General features: G+C 43.6%; 1 protein-coding gene across 1 annotated transcript in view; it reads right to left on the bottom strand.

The window, feature by feature from the left end:
- Positions 1-24,621, bottom strand: part of ELN (elastin) — a 56,359-nt gene that overhangs the window by 28,421 nt on the left and 3,317 nt on the right. Inside the window, exons 4-15 of the mRNA XM_087717982.1 lie at positions 23,607-23,789; positions 21,815-21,850; positions 19,385-19,432; positions 18,300-18,371; positions 16,741-16,773; positions 16,466-16,540; positions 15,795-15,839; positions 12,854-12,916; positions 12,268-12,312; positions 11,213-11,314; positions 9,571-9,636; positions 3,379-3,519 (exon numbers count right to left, since the gene is read on the bottom strand). Of these exons, the coding sequence (XP_087574108.1) occupies positions 3,379-3,519; positions 9,571-9,636; positions 11,213-11,314; positions 12,268-12,312; positions 12,854-12,916; positions 15,795-15,839; positions 16,466-16,540; positions 16,741-16,773; positions 18,300-18,371; positions 19,385-19,432; positions 21,815-21,850; positions 23,607-23,789 (909 nt within the window). The remainder of the gene's footprint in view (positions 1-3,378; positions 3,520-9,570; positions 9,637-11,212; positions 11,315-12,267; positions 12,313-12,853; positions 12,917-15,794; positions 15,840-16,465; positions 16,541-16,740; positions 16,774-18,299; positions 18,372-19,384; positions 19,433-21,814; positions 21,851-23,606; positions 23,790-24,621) is intronic.

Raw genomic sequence — 24,621 nt, 5'->3', positions numbered from 1 at the left:
AATTTAACAATTGCAGCAATTTGCTTAACAACTGTGGCAAGAAAGGTCATAAAATGGGGGGGGGGAACTCACTTCACAAACGTCTCGTTTAGCAACAATTTTGGTCTCAGTTGTGGTTGTAAATCAAGGACTATACAGATTCTCAAAGGTATACTGTTTACTTCATTCGAATGCGATTTCATTCTTTCCTAGAAAGTCATTGCTTCATGCATGTATTCTATATGCTGTGGTAATCAACAAATGTGATCACTCCAAAATGTGGTTTGTCATTTCCTCCTTTCCCAACATGGCTGATTCATTTGCTGTTACCTCACACGGGGACTGAGGTAAAGGTGTCTTTTCAATAGGAAGCAAATCAGACACTAATCTTAAAATGTGGAGTGCAGTGGTGGGTTTGAGCGAACTAGTAGTGGCAGCTGCTGGAGGCTCCGCCCCTCACCCTGCCCCAATGTAATGCGCGACCTTCTGCACATGCGTGCTCACATTTGTGAACCAGTAGCAAAGATAAGTGAATCTCACTACTGGTGGAGTGCTGCCGGCACTGCATTGCAAGGAAATGGAATAATACAGAAAATAGGTGAGGTGTAATTTTAACATGAAAACAAGAACGGGTAGGAACAGAATGCCCTCTCTCTCGCTCAGTTCATTCTATCGCAACATTTTTTAATTCTATTCAACCTCATTTCCCACCACTCCAGAACTGGATTGAGAGGAAGGTCTTCCCACGCAGTCTGCTGGGTTTGCCAGCTGAGCCAATTAATTTCACACTCAGCCGCAGCACACTTCACAGCACAGGTCTACTCGACTTTCATTTTGCAGCCCACTATTAAAGCATGAGCGGGAGGTTGTCCAATTGTGGAAACTCTTCACCTCACCTTGTCTTCCCACTCAGGAACTAGAGTCAACAAAGCTTTCTATCTGCAGTGTTTGTTTTTAAAAAGTAGCTTCATTTCAAAGGTAAAAGTAAAGGTTCCTCTTGCACATGTGTGCTAGTTGTTTCCAACTCTAGGGGGCGGTGCTCATCTCTGTTTCAAAGCCGAAGAGCCAGCGCTCTCCGAAGAAGTCTCTGTGGTCATGTAGCCGGCATGACTAAACGCCAAAGGCGCACAGAACAGTGTTACCTTCCCACCAAAGGTGGGTCCTATTTTTCTACTTGCATTTTTACACGCTTTCGAGCTGCTAGGTTGGCAGAAGCTGGGGCGAGTGATGGGAGCTCACCCCATCACACGGCACTAGGGATTCGAATTGCCGAACTGCCAACCTTCTTAACCACTGAGCCACCGCGTCCCTAGCTTCATTTTAGATCCCTCTAATACTGTGGTTTTTCAACTGGGCAGATAACTGTGGTTCATGGAGCAATTTGCTTGTTTCTGAGTGGAAAACTCCATTTGGGAAACTGCTGCATACCTGATTGCGTAAAATATAGTTTCTGGGTTTGTTTTTTTTAGGAGCGGGGCTGCTAATGACGCTATTTGAGACTGGAAAAAAGCCTGGCAATTGGGTCGAACAGTTTAAGAACACTGCTCTTGTATCTATTGCTCAGGTATTTTTGCATAAAACCGGCAAAGACACACAACCTCCGATGATTCTATTGTAAAATACAGCATTGGTGCTGTTTCCAAATAGAGGTGGGCAGTATTTGTACAGCATCCACAGCAGAAAAAGTGTGATGATAATTTGCAACCCTTACTGTATTAGTTAAAGTAGTGTTTCTTAAATTATTTTCATATGCCGTAATTAATCTCCAGGCGTGAATAAACAACCTGAAACTTCACGAAGAGGTCAAGGAGCTGAAGGAGTTTGGGGACTTACACAATAGCTGCATTTGAGGGAAGGACTTGAGGATGCCTGACTGTTCTGCTTTGGATTGAAACACTGCACAGCTCTGCCTCTGATAGCTTTCAATTCTTATCTGCCTATAGCAATGCAGGAAAAGGAAGTCCAAATGATTAAGAGTTCAACTGTTTTGCTCTTTTTTTTTTCTCCCACTCAATGGGCTCCTGGGCAAGACAGAATCTAACTTTTTATTTTTATTTTTCCCTTTCGCAAAGTATGGGGATGTGGGAAGGGACTTTTATTACTCCAGCACAGGGGTGGGTTCCGGCAGGCACTACTGCCTGTTCACTCGTGTGTGCGCTCCGTGCTTGATGCGTGCATGCGCAGAACAAAAAAAGAAGATGGCGCTACCTACGCCGCTGTCCAGATTACCAGTTCAGGGGTGTGGCAGGCCTGGGTTGCTGCCAGTTCCAGTAACCCAGGCTGCTAAACCACTACTGGTTTGGCCGAACTGGGCCGAGCTGGTAGGAACCTGTCACGTTCTGAGCATGTGTTGAAATAAAGAGTTCAAGCGGGAAGAACTCGATACCTGATTGGCTGGTCGTTTGACAGCTCCAGTATAAAAAGGGAGCTGTCCAAACGAGCAGCGCGCATTTTCCTGGGTTAAAAGCCGCTTCTGAATGTTAGCCTGTATTTGTCAGGGAATAAAATTTATTAGCCTTTATTCCCATCTCCGCCTCAGTTCTTTGGCTACCCACGGTCCCTGGGGACATACCAGAACCCACCACTGCTCCAGAAGGAGTGCCATTGTGATGCCAAACAATGTTCTTTGCACTCTCTTCCTCAGCACCTGGAGAGAGAACCTAGATGGCTGATGGGCTTTTTTGCTCTTTCTCAGCTTTTTAAAATCCAGCTGATAAACAACAATCCCAAACTGTTTTGGAAGAGGTGAGGAGCAGGGACTGAAGCAGCATGGAAGTGTCTTCGCACCAGTCAGGTTTGATAGGGAGAAGATATAACGGGCGGGTGGGTTCAGCTCTGCTCCCTGTGTGGATGTTAAAATTAGGTTTCTGCTCCAGTTACCAGAATCAGAATGACGGTGTTTACATGGTGTTGTTTGAGGCTGATACTATTTTTGGAGCAGATAGTCCCTGCCCTCGGTTCACACATGCTACACAGGATGTGTGTCGGCTAGTATTCAGTACTAGCCGGGGTGGTGCAGCGGTTAGAATGGAATATTGCAGGCAAACTCTGCCCACAACCAGCAGTTCGATCCTGACCGGCTCAAGGTTGACTCAGCCTTCCATCCTTCTGAGGTCCCAGATTGTTGGGGGCAATATGCTGACTCTGTAAACTGTTTAGAGAGGACTATAAAAGCACTATGAAGCGGTATATAAGTCTAAGTGCTATTGCTATTGCTGTTTTGCCCATTGGACCCCTGCTTGGTGATATAACCTAAAAGCAGTGAATAGATATTAATACGTTTGAAGCCAGGGAACAAGTTTATAATTGAGAGATGTTGGACTAAATGGGATTGACTATTTGGGATACAGAAGCGAACCGCGATTTCATCTTCCCCTCCTCTTCCTCTTAACAACTTACCTCCCACACCAACTCCTCCTAGTCCGCCTACTCCAACTCCCGGAAGTCCACCAACACCAGGAAGACCAACACCACCAACTCCAGTTCCAGGAAGACCATAGCCGCCACCACCCACTCCAGTTCCAGGGACACCTCTGCCACCTGCAAACAGAAAGAAAGTCATAAAGGGACCAAGCAAAACAGGGTGGAATTGGATGAAGGGAGCCATGAATCTCTTGAATGTTGGCCAACATGGGTCAAATACTGATCAATAATTAGCATTAATTTATTAGGACAGCAGAAGAGAACAGAAAACAATTGCAGAAAAGTGGTTTTTTTTCCCCAGAAACGTCCATTGATGGACAATAAAGAAACACACACACACACAATCAGGTATGAAAGGCTGGAGGGAGAAATGGTAGCAGGGTAATGGTAATCTCTATGGGTAGTTTACTCGTTTTTGCAGTCCTCAAATCACAAGAGAAATGGAAGGATTTGTGGGTGGAAGGCTAGGGTACTAAATAAGAAATCAACATAAATCATAATATGATACTCATAAGAAGATATTATGCTGTTATTTTGAGACGATGAGAAGCATTTAGGCAGAATGTTCCACAATTAAAAGTGCTATCAGTGAGAAGCATGTTAGAAGAACCCATTCTTTAGACAAGGGGTGCCAAATTCGATTTATTGAGGGCCGCAACAGGGTTGTGTTTGAGCTTGGGGGGGCTGGGGTGGGTGTGGCCAGTGTCAGCATGGCCATCTCAACGTCACTCCTGTCGGGGGCAACTGGGGTGTACCATATGCTCTGCCTGCTTGCGGCCCTCCCAAGCTCCGTTTTCACAGAGAGATGCAGGAGGCCGTGGCAGCAGAAAACGGAGCTCAGAAGCCTGTTTTCGCTGGCAGAAGCACAGCGGGCTGGTCCTTTGCTGTTTCCAGGGTGGCCCCAGGGGCCAGATCTAAGTACCCCATGGGCCAGATCCGGTCCCCGGGCCTTGAGTTTGACACCCCTGCTTTAGATGAACACATTATCCTTTCAGACATAGTAATCATCCTGGTCTGTAACACTGAAGGTCTTTATATATATCATGCAGTCGCTTAGCAAAAGAATAACGTGTATGTGTCCAGGTGGCTCCACTCCCTATCCAGCTGCCACATCCAACTCCAGTCGCATTGTAAGAATTGTGCTTGCCCTAAGTGCATTGTTGGGATTATGTGCCATTAAATCAATGTCAGCTCAGAGTGTCCATATTTTCTCCAGGTGAATCTGTCCCCAACCTGGTCCTTCATGTCTTCCAAAGATTGCGTTATAGTAGTCTGAACATATGAGGACACCAGAGCATGAACTACTGTAACTAAGTTGTTCATGTCCAGAAAAGAATCAAATTGGTGGTAATAGATGCTTCTAACTAAGGAGGTAATTATCATCACCATCCATGAAAAGAATGGTGCCAAGCACAATTCGAAACGATGACCACTGTTTTTCTGGAGAATGGCAACTTCTCAGTTCAGGCAGTTTAAGACCTATACCCATGATGGCAAACCTATGGCACACGTGCCAGAAGTGGCACACAGAGCCATCTCCCTGGGCACGTGATTCATTGCCCGTTGCTCTTTCAGGCTCCGGTGCACCAGCCAGCTGGTCTTCTGATTTCTGGTGTGCATGCATGCATGAAGACCAGCAATATCATGCATGTGCACGCCAGAAACCAGAAGATCATCTTCTCAGCCCACGCATGCGCACTTCCCAGCTGATCTTCTGGTTTCTGGCATGGGCACACATACGCATGCTCCCATTCCGGCAACCGGTGCCAAAAAGGTTCGGCAACACTCTCCTATACCACTGAACCACCCATCCGTAATGCTATAATTATTGAAATAATAATAATATGAGAAAGTATGCTTTCAGCTGAACTTGACTTTTAATGATACAATACAATACAATAGCAGAGATGGAAGGGACCTTGGAGGTCTTCTAGTCCAACCCCCTGCTTAGGCAGGATGTCGTAGTTATGTTTGTGAAATTTTCTTAGCCGTTATCTGGAAGTGGTCACTATCATTGCCATCATGCAGGAAACTTTTTTTTTTTTAACTTCACAACCTAACCACAGTCCTGGGATTTCCCGTGTTAGTGCCAACCACGATTTACTTCAGGTTCTGAGATGGAGAGTCACTAAGTGCTCCTACCTAGAAAGGACTTCTCTTGTTATGAATGCAATCATATTAATTTTATAGTAATTATTTTATTTATTGCTGCAATATAGGCAGTAATTGCAGCCTTCGTGACTGCCTAATTCAGAGATGGTGAGGATGTAATCATAAAATAAATATAATGCTTTGTGAATGAATACCTAGCATTGCTGCTGAATCCCCAGGGGTAGAGAGATGAAACCTTTGTGCTTCAAAGAAGGTCTGTCATGACGGGAAGCCACTGCTTATTAAAAGCTGGTGATTTTTAATACAATTTGTTGGTTGAAAAGATGCTCTATGACTCCTTCTTTTTTTCTTTTTTTTTGTAACGTGGCTCTCCTCCTACAATATCTGGGATGGTGATGATTGATGCTGCTGCAGCTGACGATGATGATAAAACTAGGTAAATCTCATAAGAGAATCTTCCTGTAATTCTAAATTAGCCATTCCCAATATCATGCCATCCTAATATTTATGAATCAGTCACTCTGAATATAGGCTCCTTAGAGTCACAGGCTAAACAGTGATGCTCCTTCTACCTGCCATCTCAATAGTTCTTGACATATGAGGAGTCATTGATCATTGTACTGAACCTATATGTGGGTATATGCATACTTTTGTCATGTTTATGTAGTGTATATTGGAGGAGATGGCCCTTTAAGATTAAAATGAAATTTCATTTTAATATATGCTGATTAGTGTACATTTAAAGGGACAATAAACATATTCTAACTCTAAGTCTATTGTACCCTCAGGCTACCCTGTGACCACCACAAACCTATTCTATTTTCTTCTATTTTACTCTGAGGAGCTGCCCCAAAGAAGAGAGGGTCCACCTATTTTCCAAAGCACCTGAAGGCAGGTCAAGAAACAATGGATGGAAACTAATCAAGGAGAGAAGCAACCTGGAACTAAGGAGAAATTTCCTGACAGTGAGAACAATAAACCAGAGGAATGGCTTTCCTCAGAGGTTACGGTGCTCCATCACTGGAGGCTTTTAAGAAGAATCTGCAGGCCAGTCACTGTTTCCAGGGCGGCCCCACGGGCCAGATTTAAGTACCCCGCGGGCCGGATCTGGATCCTGGGCTTTATAACACCCCTGTTATAAAGGATGAATTATCTAGGCTTGATTAGAAATACAAGTTGAATGTTCCAGGCACAGTGCACTTCTCTTTTTTTTAACTGTATATAAATTTTTTCTTAAACATTGAAAAGAATAAAAACAAAATTACACTTTGAAAGACAGAAAAGTAAAGAAAAGCAAAATGTTGTAGCCAGAATGATCCACTAGATGGCAGCCTCTTTCCTGGATGGCTCTATCACTGACAGGGGCTGAGTCATAGACATGGAAAAGGAAAGAGTGATGTTCCAAGGTGAACTTCTGCTTTCAACACATTTCACCCATCCCACCCACGCCTCACCTCCACTTCTGAAGGGAAACAAAGGCTGCCCATAGAAATCAATGGAAAAATCCAGACTTTCACCGCAACCACCGGTGGGTAATACATTGACTAATACAATGAATGGTTTCAACAAAAAAAACTTTCCCAGTGTCTTTCTGACACTCATCACGATTCATGTGTTAAAAAAAAAAACCAAAAACATTAATAAATGCAGTGAATCTGTGTGGAAGCTAATGAAGCAAAAGATGAGCATTATTTCATTCTCTCAGGTCTACACTGGAAATTTTGTTTCTGCCTTTCTTGTAAAAATGAAAACGATGTCTCAAAATCCAATGGAGAAATCAAGGATGCTATCATAATCGGCAGCAGGATCTATCTAACAGCAAATCTCTCACTAAAAAAAACCCTTTTTCCCCAACATGTAACTAAAGTCCATATTCTTTCATTTCCTTCCCCAAAGGATAGACTATAGAAAGAAGGACGTTGTACAGTATTGTAAGCCAATAACCTAAAATTGAAAGCTACTCCTTTATAACCCTTTTCTTTGCATTTTTTCATTCATTTTTTGCTTTTCTTTACTTTTCTGTCTTTCAAAGTGTAATTTTGTTTTTATTCTTGTCAATGTTTAAGAAAAACAATTATATACAGTTAAAAAAAAAGAAGAGAAGTGCACTGTGTCTGGAACATTCAACTTGTGTCTCTAATCAAGCCTATAATTATTCATTTATAACAGGGGTGTCAAACTCAAGACCCAGGATCCAGATCCGGCCCGCGGGGTACTTAAATCTGCCCCGTGGGGCCGTCCTGGAAACAGCGACTGGCCTGCTTCTGTCAGCAAAAATAGGCTCCCGAGCTCCGTTTTCGGCTGCCACAGCCTCCTGCAACCTCTGCCAGTGAAAATGGAGCTCAGGAGTCTGTTTCACAGGCAGAGCACTCGGGACACCACCAGCGCCCCTGACAGGAGTGACATCGAGCAGGCCACGCCCACCCTGGCCATGCCAACCCCAGCCCTCCGAGGTCAAACACAACCCTGATGCAGCCCTCAAGGAAATTGAGTTTGACACCCCTGCTTGATAAGAACAGCAACTGCAGAGGCAGTAAAATCAGGGAAGGGAAGGAAGGCTTTCTAGGCTGAAGCGTTGGATTTCAAGATAGTTCAGAACGCATCTCACACACTTGCTTCTGACTTTTACTTGGAGCCTAGAAGCCACAGATGAGGCACACCACAGGAAAAACACATCAGAGCTGGTGCCCCTGCCCCTTGATTTTAATGTGGGATGGATGTTTGGGCAGCACTTCAGGGACTGGAAAATAGCACATAATCTCACTATCCTGCTTGGTGAAACCAGACGGTGTTGTGGTTTCCTTAAATCCCTTCATTGCCAGCTCACTTCTTCAATAAAAAACAGATGGCAGGCTGAGACAGTCCAGGAAAAAGTGGTAGAAAGCAAAATACTACAATTCCTAAAGCCTCTCTGGAGAGCAGATCAGGTGCACCTGGGAAAGTTGCAGTATTTAGAACCCAAAGAGGAGGTGCTCCAAATCCATCCTATTTGATCCTACACTTTTTTTATTCATGTGATTTCCCTTCATCTCCCAGATGTTTTTTTTTGAAGAACACAAGAAGCAACCATCATCCTGGTCCCATACGGACAAGAGCAAAATTTGTAACCCAAACCCAACAATCATATCAAATCCCTCCGAGAGAAAAAGAGAGATTAGCTAGATGTTAAGTCTAAATAGAAAGTTTGGAAGAGTTAACATGGTTTCTCCAGTGTCTTAAAAAGGAGAACAGCGATACATTTTTGAGGAAGAAGCAAGGGCTGAAGGTGGAAGAAGATTTCCTTCTTTCTGTGCCTAGTTCCTCCATTTGTCATCTCATCTCCTCCACGGAGGCATGTTTGTTACAATCAATTCACAGAGCATCAGGTTAAAAGACTACAAAGGACCAGTAACAGGCATAAAAGAATCAGGCACCTCCCCGTATTTCCTCTGCCCAAGCGGCACATTTCTGCCAGTTTTTGTTAAAGCAGATGGCAGCATTTGGTTGACCTCAGCCAATCTCAAATAGGATTCGGCCCACAGTAGAAATAACGTAGATGACTCTGTTTTCACTGGCAGAGGGTGGCAGGAGGCCGTCGCGACCAAAAACGGAGCCTGGAAGGGCTGCGTGCAAACCTCCCGAGCTGTGTTTTATCTGGCAGAGGCACCGTAGGCTGGTCCTTCACTGTTTCCAGGGCAGCACCACGGGCCAGATCTAAGCACCCTGCGGAGCGGATCCGGCCTGTGGGCCTTGAGTTTGACACCCCTGGCCTAGCACAAGGAAATCCCAAAGTTGAAGATTAGGCTAGGAGGTAAAAAGGAGATGGCCTGCTCAGGAATGTGAAAAATAAATAAAGAAAAAATCCTGTTCCATCCTGTTTCCAAGAAAACAACATGGATAGTCAAAATTAAACTCAAAGCAAAGGAGAACTTTGTCTCTGCCAATTCTAAGTTATTCCACAAAAGATTCTTGGTGCCTTATTTAATTCAGTCCGTACATTCTTTATCCTCGTTAATTTACTTCGTCTTTGGTTCCAGTTCTAGTTCAAGCTCATCTAAAGAAGACGAACCAACTCACCGTAAGCTGCTGCTTTGGCTGCTACTTTGGCAGCTACTGCTGCCGCTACTCCTGCTCCGCCGGCACCTGAAGGAAAGAAAAAGAGGAGAGAAGTATACTTGTCTTATTACCTTCGAGGTGCTGATGTTAATAAGAACAGACATTCCTACCACATCTGGGTCAAGGAGGAGTGGATTTCAGACAGTCGTGGCTGTGATGGCTGAAGTAGCATGGTTGTGGGGGAGCACATTTAATTGGACTAAATGAGTCTTAAGTCTGCTTATCTTCCCATAGCCATATAAACGGAGAGGTACCCAAAGTCTTGTTGGACCTCCAATCCAAATGATATAGGCTCTTCAGTACTCCATACCACTACAGGGGTGGGTTTCTCGCCCCATTCCAACCGGTTCAGTTGGAACGGGGCCGGTGGCGTCCTCGTGCATGCGCGCAGTGCACGCATGCATACTAGCGTCTGTGCGATGCTCCAGATGCTCCTGGAGGATCACGCAGGCGCTGTATGCGTCCTGCACATGCGTGGAAGCGCAGAACTCGTCAAAACCGGGTAAGGAACGCGGGCGGGTGTGTGGGCCCTTCGCCGTTCCCGGAAGTTACTTACTTCCGGGTTCGCCGACCAACCGGTTCGCGGGGACTGCCGCGAACCGGTTGAAACCCACCCCTGATACACTACTGACCATAAGGGTCATAGGATGCAGAGGGAGAGCTAACATTTAATATGTCCCCCTCTTTATCACTTCACCTCCTCTTTGATAATCTGCAGTCACCTCCATTTAGCTTCTCTCCCAGGGACACAAAGACACAAAACATTATTTTGGACTTCCCTCCTAGCAGGATGCAGCTAGCTAGGTGCTAGGCCTGGCCTACTCCTATCACGTGCTTCCTACATCTCCATTATGTTTCAGTTATAATACCTGCTTCACTAATCATTGATCACATCATCTTGGGTCTCAGGAGTGCCCACGTTCAGTCACACGTGATTCAACCCCCACAAGGTTTATGAGTGCGGGGTTTTTCTGCTGAGCTCTGAACTTCCAAGTATATAGCTGGGCCTATTTACTTCTGTGATGGAACTTCAAAGCAAGGTGACTATAGCTCCTAATGACTAGATTAGTTCAGATGCCCTCTACTTTTTTAGGTGGGGAAAGAGAAGCAATGGCCCTCCAATTTTGCTGAGGCAGCCAAGGTGCCAAGGATAATGAAAGTTGGACACGGCCATCTTCTCCGTAACTGACTTATAATATCTAGGAGTGAATAGGCCTCTGGTAGTTAGAGGCTATATAGATCTTAATTTTATTCATCTTAATTTTATGAGCCACAGTGGCCCAGTGGTTGGAGTGCAGTACTGCAGGCTACTTCTGCCGACTGCCGGCTGACTGCAATTTGGCAGTTCAAATCTCACCAGGCTCACGGTTGACTCAGCCTTCCGTCCTTCTGAGGTGGATTAAACGAGGAGCCAGATTGCTGGGGGCAATAGGCTGACTCTGTAAACCGCTTAGAGAGGGCTGTAAAGCACGGCAAAATGGTATATAAGTCTAAGTGCTATTGCTATTGACATCATGGTAGCCCATAATGAACTGCCCTCATTCTCAGGCAGTGATCCAGCAAGGCAGATTTGATGTATCGTTCCAATAAAACAGGAAATTACCTAGTCCTCCTCCAGCAACACCAGGGAACAACCCTCCTCCGCCAAGGGCGCCCCCGGCTCCAGGCAAAAGTCCAGCGCCTGCTCCAGGCAAAAGTCCAGCAGCTTGTGAGAGAAAAGTAAGGATGCATATTGGGCAAGGTTCCTTGTACTTTGACTCCCAGCAGAAGGGAGGGCAAATATTTCTAATCCCAGCATAATCCATCCCCAACCTTGAGTTACTGTGGCTCTCAAAGTCTGGGAAAAAAAGGTTCTCTGCAGGATTGAATTCCTTAGAAGCAACATCTCCTTTTCTATAGTAGTATGGCCTTTATTGTCATTGTACATCATGTATACAATGAAATTGGTTCCATAGATAAGAAAGTACTGTTAAGTCACTTTGTTCCCCCAAAAATAATAATTAGAGCAAATATCCTTTAGGTGATGGAAGTGCAGTGACCTGTTTAGTAGTGGATCTTCTTGTATGATATTGTGGGTTCAAGAAAGTAAGAACACACAAGAATAAAAAATAAAGATAATTTTAAAATGCTAAAGTCTCACGAGATTTCATGGGATCACCTCCAGATATTTGAGATTTAGCCATGTTTTTTTTTTAAAGTTGTAATTTAACCATTATGATTAGGAGCCCTGGAGACCGCAGCGGCTGCGTAGGTTCTAAAACATTAAATATTTTTCGGAGTACAAGAACGCACCTTTTTCCCTCAAAAAAATCGGTGAAAATCTGAGTGCATCTTATACACTGAATACAGCATTTTTGGCCTCCTGAAACCCCACTCCCTTTGCAAAAATGGCCGTGCATAGCCTTTAGAAGGCTTCCAGAGTGCTCCTGGGGGCTGGGGAGGGGATAAATGAGCGAAAAACAGGGCTGTTTTTAGGAGGTCTGCAAAGTGCAAAAACTTTTTTTTTTAATTGCCTCTTCAAAATCTTGGTGTGTCTTATACTCTGGTATGTCTTATACTCTGAAAAATACGGTATTTATTCAACCTGGAAATCCTGCAGGGTGAATTTAGAGCACGTGCTGCAAAAATGCTGGTGGTTCTTTTTGGCTTGTTACTTACCATATTTTGCGGCTGCCTTAGCAGCAGCGGCCTGAGCTCCTACACCTGCAGAAGAAAGAAGAAGAACTTTGTGGAGGGTTTTGCTTTCATTTTATATTCTAGCGGCTTTCCCTGTCTGGTGCCCTGTCAGTAGGATGTAAAATGAGAGCAAACCACCCTTCCTACTAGCACTGATGCATCACTAGTTTGGCAATGAAGCATCTGTAAGAAAACAATCAAGCTTAGAGAGGACCAAGGACTGCTCAGTTCCTCTCTGTCCTGTGTCTTCTGATAAACAAAATCAAGACAGAGTCATCTGAATTTTTTTCTCCTGCTGGCTTCAATCTCTTGACTGTGAAATTGCTTCACCAAGTCCATCCTTAACTATTGTTTCATACTTTCCAAGGTCATCTTTAAATTCCTTTACAGATAAGGTGGAAAACACTCTCATTCAGCAAAACCTGGGAAGCCACAGGCTCCCCAAACCCCTGGCATTCTCTCACTGTGTCAAAATGCCAAATTTGCCCTGAGTTGCAAGACCTGAAGACAGGAAGGGCTTTGCTAACACTCTTGTCTGACCTTCAGCCAAACACACAAAGACATTTACCTGTACCCGTTGGATAGCCAGGTTTTCCTCCAAGTCCTCCAGCATAGGCACCACCTGCCCCGCCTAAAACCACATAGAGGAGACACAATCTGCATGAGAACAGGTATTCATATTTTGGCCTCATACAAAACATAAAGAAAATTGGAGGAAAAAGAAGTCATTGGGGCTCTTCTTGGTAAAAGCACCTCCCTCTGCTCTTCAAGCAGGTCACCCCCCGCCTCCCAATCAACACCCAGGACCTTAGTATTGGAGAGAAATAGTCCCATACATGCTTTAAATAAAATGCAGCATTGTAATAAGGTAAGCTTTTTACTGGCATCCTATTATTCTCTTTATTGGCCATGGAATACAAGTAGTCTGTCCAAATAGCATCCAAAAGTAAATCAAAATCCAAGGCAAAGTATTGCTCAAAGTTTCAATTTATTAAGAGAGCCATGTTGGCACATCTGGGACATCAACCCAAATCTCTATTAAAATACTTCACCAGCTTTGGGGTGCTGTTTGGGGTCCTGAGCCCCAGCACGGACCCGACCCTCGGTGGCGTAAAGACTCGGGGAAGATGGAGGTGACACAGTCTTCAACTTACAACACTTCATTGAGTGACTGTTCAAAGTTACAACAGCACTGAAAAAAGTGACGCATGACCGTTTTTCACCTGTGCGACCGTTGCAACATCCCCATGGTCACCTGATCAAAATTCAGATGCTTGGCAAGTAGTTTGCATTTATGACGAAAGGCCTTGGGAAGGGACATAAACAGCTGGGGAACCTTGACCTAGTATCGTTCAGCCTTGGAGACTTAAGACGCAGTGTGGCCTTCTCCAATTCAAAGAGACGCTTGTTCGGCAGGCTGAGGCAAAGAGGCAGTCCCGGAACCAGCGAAATTTGGGGGTGGGCAGGGGACAGAATGTATCTGCCCTCAGTGTGGAAGGGATTGCCACTCCCGAATTGGCCTTTTTAGCCGTACCAGATGCTGCATTAGGACCTCTTTCCAGAGAACGATACCATAGTCTTTTGAGACTGAAGGATGCCAACCATGAGTGTCCCAGAGTCATGTGATCAGCTTTTGTGATCTTCGAACAAGCCAAGTCAAGGGGGAATCGAGATTCACTTAACAACCGTGTCACTAACTTAACAAATGCGACGAGTCGCCTAACAACTGTGGCGAGAAAAGTCGTAAAATGGGGGCAAACTCACTTAACAAATGTTTTTCTTAGCAACATAAATTTCAGGCTCAGTTGTGGTCATACCCTGAGGACTCCCTGTGTTGGTATGCGGGATTACATTTCCTTTAACTCATCCCTCTTGTGTTTTAGATTTAGAGAGACAGAGATCTCTTAATTCCTCATACTTCTAAAGCTTCTCCAAGCCAGTGCTTTCCGTAAGTATTAGACGTCTATAATCCCAAATCAGATGGAATGTACGGGATGGGGGAAAAGCTGTTCTACATCTAATTATGGAACTAGATCCAATTTCACTCCACTCTTATGCTTGTCATTCTATAGGCAGCAGGCTCAGAAGATTTGCAAATAACTTTCAATTTGGCTTCCTATCCAAAACCACAAGTCCAATCAAAGCCATGAGACTTAAAACGAGATTCAAACCAAATGACAGGAATCAGTAAGGAAGACTTGCTCACATTTTCAGGCTTACTGTGAAGCCCGATGCCACAAACCTTCCTTTCAAATGATTCACTCACCTCGTCCATTATTCATTCCTTATTTAAAACGGTTATATAGCTGCCCATTTTAAAAACAGCCCTGGGAGGCTTACAACTGATAACACAATATATAAAACTAACAAATTAATGGTAATAAAAACAGAACCAGAAAAAAGAACCGATGTACGCACATTATTGCCCCATCTTGACCTCACCCTGTTTCAATGCCCCTTCCTGGGGGGAAGAATTAGGTTTTAAGGCTCCCTGAAAGGCTAGGGGGTCAGTGGTGAAATGCAATTTTTTTTACTACCAGTTCTGTGGGTGTGGCTTGGTGGGTGTGGCAGGGGAAGGATACTGCAAAATCCCCATTCCCTCCCCTCTCTTGGGAGAAGGATATTGCAAAATCTCCATTCCCAGCCCACTCTGGGGCCAGCCAGAGGTGGAATTTGCTGGTTCCCTGAATTTCACCCCTGCTGGAAGCCCACCAGTTCTTAAGGCAGAGGCAGCAATGGAAAAGGCACATTTCCTAGGTCCCATAAGATGGCAATGTTTAATACAAGAGAACTGGAGTATGTCCACCACATCAGCTCTGTTGGGATGGACACATATCCTCAGAGAGAGGCAGTTCTGCAAATAACCTGGTCCCACACCATGTGGGGCTTTAAAAAGTAATAACCAACATCTTAAACTGCATCCTGAAAAAAACTGGGACCCAGCACAGCTCCCGCAACAGGGGTGTAATGAGTGAAACTAGGGACACTCAACACAGTATATGTTGCTGCATTCTGGACCAGTTCAGAGGTGATATTCTGTTGGTTCACCTTGGTTCGGGCAAACCAGTAGTGGCGGCGATGGGAAGCTCCTCCCGTCCGCCCACCCCCCCCAGACGTCATCAACCCAGAAGGTTCTGCGCATGCGCAAAAGTTCCATGTGCGAGCGAAGCAAGCAAGCGTATGCGTGCTCCAAGTTCTGAACCGGTAGTGAAAATAAGAGGATTTCATGCCTGGACCAGTTTTCTGGGTGGACTTCATGGATAGACCCATATATAGCATGTTGCAGTACTCCAAATTGGAAGTGACCAAAGTGTGAGTGACTATGAGCAAGGCCTCCTGGTCCAGGAAAGGACATAATCAGCACACAAGACAGATTTGTGCAATCTGGAATCCAGTTGATAATTTAGTTCATTTAAGGCCTCAAGCTGTGCCCATTTCTATCAAACCCCAGGCTGTACAACCACTGAGCAAAGGATTTATAGAATGAAAGATATGTCAAGAGGACTCACCGAAAGTCAGCTTGCCAGCACCATAAGGATTTCCATAATAACTACCTGGAAAGAGAACCGTTTGATCAGAACATGCCCAAAGGAAGCTGGTAGTTACGGAAACAGACCACTGATCCATTTAGGATAAAATACAGTTTTTGTGGACTGCTAGGAGTGTTTCTCAACCTTGCAATTCTAAAACTGTGGACTTCAACTTCCAGAATCCCACAATCAGCCATGGCTGGCTGGGGAATTTGAGATGTTGAAGTCCGCACTTCTCAGAGTTGCCCACTATGCTAGGGCAAACTTATAACTGACAAGCCACAATTGTTTCACACAACAAACTTTATTTTTGGCTTGCAATCAGAGGTGGCATTTAGTCGGTTCTCTCTGATTCGGGCGAACCGTTAGCAGCAGCTGCTGGAGGCTCTGCCCACCTGCCCTGACATAATGTGTGACCTTCTGCGCAGTGCGCATGTGCAGAATGTGGTGCGTGCGAGCACATTTGTGAACTGGTAAGGAAGGTAAGTGAATCCCACCGCAGCTTGCAATCATATTTAAACTGAGAGAGAAACACGGGGTGGGGAGGAAGGGAGGGATCTCCTTCCAATATAGTCAGTATATATAGATAATTTGGACAAATATTTCAGGGATGTGATAAGAAATTTGTTAAATTCTGGATTAAGAATCACCTGGGAGTTTCGGTGCCTTGATGGGATAACCCAGAGGTAGGCCTGGTTGCTGTCCACCTCCAATTCCTCCAAGTCCTGTAACATCAAGAGGAGGTCTGAGAAGGGAAAGGTCGCAAACTAACAGTGACCTAATAGATTTTCTTACTGCACTTTGTAGCCAGGATAGACCTGTCTCTTCCTCACCTACCCTGGAAGCAGGTGATGTACTGTATGTGAGGCATGCACAAATGCAGTCCCCCTTTCTTTCTTTCTTTTTTTTTAAGCATCCAACCTACCAGGGATTCCAGCAAAGGCTCCACCTCCAGCTCCTGAAAGAGGAGAAGAGGAAAGCAAATGTTAGAAATTGCTTCTGATATGGACATAGCAGTATGAATATGCCAAGAGAAAAGGAGGGGGGGGGGACACACCTAGTACTGTAGCTAGACCATAGGATATTTCAAAACCTACCTGAGTTATAAAGGATTTCAAGCCATGTGATATTTTTCCTATTCATTCTACATATACAGGTACTGTAGTCTTGGATTAACAATGACAATTGGGAAGAAATTTCTGTCACTCAGCGATGTGCTCATTAAGCAAGGTCATTGTGTGGTTGCCCCTTGTGACCTCCTGTCACTTTCCTCGTTGATTTTAATGTGTAAATATGTTTTATTTTCATTTCATTTCGTACAGTCACATATATACCGTGCATAACCGGGGCATATAACATTGAACAATAAACACAGCCCTCCCTCTTGTCAACAATACCCCCCAAAATACAAACCCAATATACCACTTCGACCCACCATACACCCTTTCTTTCGCCCCCCTCCAACTTTCCTTCTTCCCTCCAACATTCCCCTCTACCCTACTTCCCCTCCCCCTCTATCACTCCTCTCTCCCAATACATTCCCTCCCTTCCATCTCACCCTCCCTCCCGTCCTCTCTCCCACCCTCTCTACCCCTCTTTCCTCGTTGATTTTGTTAGGCGGCCACAGCAAAGAAGGTTGCAAATGGAGATCAGATGATAGTGGGGTGTTGCAACATCATAACTGCAAGCTGGGTCTGCAGCCAATGTAAGTGCAATGATCAGTCGTAACTACTACTCATTCAGGACTGTCATAAGGCTCAACATTCATCCGTGTGGTCATTAAATAAGGATAGCAATAGCAATAGCAGTTAGACTTATATACCGCTTCATAGGGCTTTCAGCCCTCTCTAAGCGGTTTACAGAGTCAGCATATTGCCCCCAACAACAATCCGGGTCCTCATTTTACCCACCTCGGAAGGATGGAAGGCTGAGTGAACCTTGAGCCGGTGAGATTTGAACCGCTGAACTGCAGCTAGCAGTCAGCTGAAGTGGCCTGCAGTACTGCATTCTAACCACTGCGCCACCTCGTAATGTGATTGCTTTTGGATAATAAGCTCCCCTGAGATTCAAGTTCTTTTCAGATATCAATACTGAGACTGAAGGTATTTGCAGGTATTATTTTGCACTCTCACACGTGCGTCTGTGCACATGCACATACATTGAAGCACACGCAATCCACGCACACACAGAGACAGAGGTAAATAAATCACAGTGTGAATTAGAAGGGCAGTTCTTAAAGTATGGTCTAGGGAACCCAGTGTCAAGTCAAATGAATAAATATTTTACAACTCTTCCGTTTTATTTTCTAATACGGTAAACATCAAGAGATACAATCCACATAAACCAAAGCTCTTCGGAGTCCTCAATCAATTTTAAGACCGTAAAGGGGCCCTGAGACCAAAATGTTTGAGAATCAGTGAATTATTAAGATCCTAACAAAACCTTGCTATAAACAATAGCTTTTGGGGTGGAAATGCCACTTACCTGGGACTTTCTGTTTGACACCTGTTCCAGATGCCACTCCTGGCAAGACTCCTAGACCTGGATAGCGGTATCCTGACATATATGGAAAGGTTTAAAGTTTTAGTTTAACAGAATAACAAAATAACAGAGTTGGAAGGGACCTTGGAGATCTTCTAGTCCAACCCCCAGCTCAAGCAGGAGCACCTATACCATTTCAGACAAATGGCTGTTCAGCCTTAAAATCCTCCAGAGTTGGAGAATTAATAACTTCTGGAGCAGAGGTGGGTTGCTCCCGGTTCAGCCTGGATCAGGTGAATTGGTAGTAACAGCGAAGGGAGGTTCCATCCACCCACCCAGACGCTTCTGCACATGCGCAGAAGAGTTGAGCGCACACAAATAAGTGTGCATGCGTGCATGAGCGAACCTGTAGTAAAAAAAAGGTTCCACCACAAAATCGCGGAGGACAAAATCGCGCTCGACGAAAGCGCGCATTTGACGTCATCACAGCGCGACGAAAACATCGCGGTGTGATCGAAAAATGTAAAAATAAAGCTAAAACCTTACCCTAACCCCCCCAAACCTAACCCTAAACCTAACCCTAAACCTAACCCTTAACCTAACCCTAAATCTAACCCTAAACCTAACCGTTAACGTAACGCTAAACCTAATGCTAACCCTTAACCTAACGCTAAACCTAACGCTAACGCTCTAACCCTAACCCTAACCCTTAACCTAACCCTAACCCTAACCCTTACCTTTATGTGAATCGGCTTGCTTTAATTTTAATTTTATTTAAATTTTTAATTTTTTTCGTTGCGCTGTGATGACGTCACATGCGCGCTTTCGTCGAGTGCGATTTTGTCCTCCGCGCTTTTGACGGGTCACGAAAAAAAATTGGAAACCCACCACTGTTCTGGAGGCAAGTCATTCCACTGATTAATTGTTCTAACTGTCAGAAAATTTGAGTCTTTTTATCTCACATGCTAAATTGCAAGTGCTCCATCATTATCTTTTGGTTCCTTGAAATGTGCTAAATTTGCACCTATGCAATCAACATCATGTTGCTGAAAGGTGGGAGGGATGGCCTTTATGCAGGCCAAACTCACCTGTGCCAGGAAGTACGCCTCCAGGGAAGACTCCTGGAATTCCAACACCTGTCAAACATAGAAGATAGATGCTGCCATTCTTCCTTCCATGACTTTCACCGACTGGGGAATTATAGTTGGTTCAAATGCCTTAACTAGAAAAATTATCTCACTCGTTCTTGGAGTCAATTTAATGGTCTCAGCAGATGGCAGTACAAAACTGATCTTAGAAGCTAAGCAAGATCAGCCTTGGTTTGGTTAATACTTTACTTGGATCGAGAACCACCTGCTAATTTGGGACATTGCCTTGGGAAGCTGAAATAACATCCCAGAAGAAGACTGTAGCAAACTTCTTGGGTAATGCTAAGAGAGTTTGTGAGTTAAAAAGCTCTGGGCAAGAATTTTAACTAGGTGAGGTTCAGAGTCACTAGGTCAACTACCGGTAGTTTCTACCCAGTCGAAAACACCTGCTGAATTGATTTTAGCTTCCTTTCTTCAACACTTTCATTTTTGTTTACCTGTGTACAGAATTATAAACCTTCCAAGTAAGTCCTAAAGCAGTTTAGTCTCAATAGGCATTTCCTCTTTAAATTATCCATTAGCTAGTGCCTCTATTTCTCACTAAGATAGCAAGGCAAGACCATTTATGCCAATCAATGTTTGTGCAGGGACTTCAATTTCCAGAATTCTCAAGTGTTTATGCTACTTTGGAATTCTGCAAAATTAAACGCACCTGGAGAGCATCAAATCAACAATGACTGATGTTAAATTTATCTATCTATCTATCTATCTATCTATCTATCTATCTATCTATCTATCTATCTATCTATCTATCATCTATCTATCTATCTATCTATCTATCATCTATCTATCTATCTATCCAGTCAACTTGTATAGATGAACAATAACAGCAAAAAATGTAAAAACATCTAATGATCACTGAGAACAAACCCAATTATACCCAATGACGTCTCAGAAGCCATCAGCCTGCCTGACCCCCCATGCCCCAAAGCACCTCTAGATCTTCAGCACTTTCCGAAAGGCCAGCATTGCAATAGAACAGATCCCATTCTTTAATTGAGGGGAGCCAAATTGATTCCTCTTGGATTAAATGTGATGGGTAGAAATAGTGGGGGAAGGTAGTCTTGCAAAGACAGTAACCTGGTTCCTTGTCCTGAAGGGAGCTATAGGTGACAATCAGCGCCTTGAACTCATCCAAAAACACCCTGGGAGTCAATACAGATTGTGGAGTAGAGGCATAGCATGAATATACCAAAACATACTCGTAGCAGTTCACATTGCTGCATTCTGAAACATTTGCGTTGTGCTAATTCACTTTGGAGATAACTGTAAAAGTAATTATGATCAGGGCCTCCTATCCCAGGAAAGCTACAACTGACACACAAATAAAGTTGTACAAAACCTCCTCTCCCCAAGGTTGTTATCTGCTCTTCAAGCAGGAGATCCAGTTGATTTCCAGATTGCGTTCCAGTTCTATTGGGAGAAGTGCAATCCCATGTAGAAGTAAACATGGAAAACCAACAGAACCAGAGGCCCTAAAACTCAAGCCACTCAAGACTTGCTTGCATTGGGCAGAAGATTAAATTGCACAATACTCTTAATCAAGTCAGTTAATGGCTGAGTAATTTTACTGTGCCCTGATATGTACCATGAGCCCAGTCTGTTTAGCTGGTTTCTGGTTGCAAACTTAAAAAATGGATTAATTCAGTGGGCAGGTTAAATATGTAGCTACTTAGGTAGGAATAAGGCCCACAAAACTGATTAAGGCCACCTTTTAACCAAATATTCTTAAATACCATATGAACTAGTCAGTTCATACTATTCAATGGGGTTGTTTCTCATCCACTGAAGATTGTTGATTGCTGTTCTATTTAGAATTGGGTCCTTTTGGCCCCTTTTGACTATTTTTGATGGGAAAAAAGACTGTTTGTTGCCAAACAAACCCACAGATGTAGAAAAAATAGGTAAGTAATGATATTATCCCTAAAGCAAATGTATTGTTTACACCAAAGCACTAGAATAGAATAGAATAGAATAGAATAGAATAGAATAGAATTCTTTATTGGCCAAGTGTGATTGGACACACAAGGAATTTGTCTTTGGTATACAGTACCGGTATTCTGCTATTTTTATGACAATGTTAGGTTCTTCTATTTGTTTGAAAAGACTATTAGTTTCCCAGATGGACATGGAGTGGAAGTAATGTTATAAATGAAAGACAAAACGTTGTTCATCTAGACTCCGCTGTGGGCCTAGATTCCGCTGTGATTAGCCACCTAATCCTATAAATCAGACAGCAAAAGAGGAACCCCACGTTATGCCTTCAGTTTTCATAGCCCACTTACTCTCCCAGCTAATTAACGTGTTATTAAAATTCAGAGCACTCATCCTTATTTGAGCTGAAGTTTCTTGGAGCAACTGCTGACCTACCAGGGATTTTCCCAGGCTTGACTCCACCACCAGCACCTGTGGGAGCAAAAGAGACCAGTAGTTGATACAGTGCAAAAGCCTCAGGTCCAGCATACATATTTGTCTTCTTTTTTTTGCTGTGGTCCAACCCCCCCCCCCCACCCAACAACTCCAGATGCAAAAAGGAAATGTTGTTAAGTAGCAGTGCAAAGGTGCTTTCTGTTGGATCATGCAGTCTTTGTGAGATTATGCAAGTCAAAATCAGGAAAAGTATTTCAAGGGTTAGTTAGAAAGGATTGATTTATTTTGGCCTAAACAAGTTAAAACATGACGGGCTATGGAGCAGAATTTAACAGGCCATGATTTCAATGGGTATTTAATGAGCAACTTTATTTCATTTTGTTTCTTTATTAAATTTATATACTGCCCATGTCATTCTGAAAAGTCACTCTGGGTGGCTTACGGTTAAAAATCATAAACATTAAAATATTAAAAACATTAAATACAACACTAAAGGCAAGCAGCACAAAAGGACAAATTAATACGCTTCTCGGTTAACCCACTAACCAATTCCAATGTTGAACGACCCCCAATGCTATTGTTCTTTTATTATTAAACTCTTAAGATGAGTTTACAATAAATAAAAAAAATACTGCAATTTGCATAAACTTATTAAACAACTTTGTGCTTGGCCACCTGCCAATTCCCAACTGAGCAAATGCAAGGTTGGTAGGCTGAGATGCACGGGAAGAATTCTGGAATGTGATATGAAGATTGCCATCATCTGCAATCACTGATTATTAGATTTCTGAAATCCTTTTTTTTTTTAAAGCTCTCTAAACATGGCATATTAACATCATCAAGTTGGTGATGCTAATATGCCATATGTCTTCTGTCTATTCGACAGATGAGAAATTTCAGAGGAGTTAGCACTTAACATCAATCCAATTGATACCACAGAAAAGCCACCCGTCTCCAATTACAGTAGTTCATTTAAAAGAAGAAGAAGTAATTGGAGATAGATGGCGTTTCCAGGGTATCATGGTTATGTACACATAAAAGGTAGCTTCAAGTAGCATGCTTAACCAAGTCACTTTATGCCCTAATGGTAGCTTAGATCAGTGTTTCTCAGCCTTGGCAACTTGAAGATGTCGGGACTTCAACTCCCAGAATTCCCCAGCCAGCGAATGCTGGCTGGGGAATTCTGGGAGTTGAAGTCCGGACATCTTCAAGTTGCCTAGGTTGAGAAACACTGGCTTAGATAGTGTCTACTTTTGTAGGGTCTTTGGTGATTTAGCGTGTTTTGTGAACCCAGACTTTTTGATTATATAACTTAATGTATTGTTCTATTGTGGAAAGGTTCTTTATTTAAATGGTCATTTTCCCCACAACAGTATAAAAAATGAGAAATTCAGTGACCAACTTTACATCTGGTGGAAACCACCACAATGCCATTGCACAATGACCCAAAATAATGCAAGTAGACATTTTACATTACAGTATTTCCACTGTGGTGTCATGACGCACACAATACCACTTCCTCTCCTTGCCCAATGACCAAGGCAAGTACCGTATGTGGGGGAATGGAGCTCTAGTGGAGAATTTTGGTTTCATGGTTTCCACTCCACCATAAACAGCTTCTGTAACTTGATAAGCAAAGTCAAGAGAAGGTACCTCCAACTTTCTCCTAGTTTGAATCATGTGATTGGAAGGAGTTGACATTGGACTTACTGGACAACCGTTCTTGTTCAGAGCTAAGATTTGTGGGTGCAGAAAGGTTGAAAAGATAATCATTCCAGGTTAATAGACCTACCAGGTAATCCGCCCCCACCACCTCCAGGTAGACCTCCACCTCCACCTCCAGGTAGTCCACCAAAGCCACCTCCAGGTAGGCCTCCACCTCCACCTCCAGGTAGTCCGCCTATGCCACCTCCAGGTAGTCCACCTGTGCCACCTCCAGGTTGTCCGCCTAAGCCACCACCAGGTACACCAAGTCCTGAAGATGATAAAATACACACTTATGGAGATTTGAGGACTAGGTTGGTGTTGGGATGAAGTTAATGATTCCCTTCTATCTAGACTTCTTATATCTAAGAGGGTGATATGGTTTAGAAATAGGAAATATGAATAAATAAAATATAAATATATCAAAAATAAAAAAAATATTTAGGATGACACAAAATAGAATTTGCTGCTCCCACAGGAGTACTCTTCTCACTGTTTGCCCACTCACACAAAGACAAAGAAAAGTTTCGTAAGAAGGGATAAAGAAAACACGAAAAATCAAGTTCTAGGCCATTATTTGAAGGGATTTAAGATCGTTAGAAGTAAAAGGGAGGAATATAAAATTGGTTTATTTGATCGAGGCTAAAATAGATAAGCTGTATCTCTGTTAACCTTTAATGGAATTTTGCTGGCATCAGAAATGAAATGATGAGGTTTTTATGGATTTATTTATAGATAAGAAGTGGGAAATAGGAAGAAGAGATCATTTGTTGTATTTTAAGAGACAATTTTCCCAAGTTTTTCTTGTACGGCATCTTCTATTCCCCTCCCCCTTGTTTCTTTGGTTTGGGTTAGGTTTTTTTTTTATTATACATGATCATCTGAAGAAGCAGAAGCAGAGGAGGAGGAGAAGGAGGAGGAGTTGGAGTTGGGACAACACCATTCATTTAGAGCTGGCCCGCAGGGCCACCCTGAAAACAGTGAAGTATTGGCCCACAGTGCCTCTGCCAGTAAAAACAGAGCTCAGGGGGGGCTGCACTTGGCCCTACCGAGCTCCGGCTTTGGTGGCAGAGGGTTCCAGGAGGCTGTCACAGCTGAAAACA

Source organism: Thamnophis sirtalis, unplaced genomic scaffold (genome assembly GCF_051295495.1).
Source record: "Thamnophis sirtalis isolate CommonGarterSnake01/CBP01778 unplaced genomic scaffold, rThaSir2_p1.2 scaffold_6, whole genome shotgun sequence".
In the NCBI taxonomy this organism is placed as follows: domain Eukaryota; kingdom Metazoa; phylum Chordata; class Lepidosauria; order Squamata; family Natricidae; genus Thamnophis; species Thamnophis sirtalis.
Note: the sequence above shows the minus strand (reverse complement) of the source record. Positions and strands in the feature narration are given on the sequence as shown.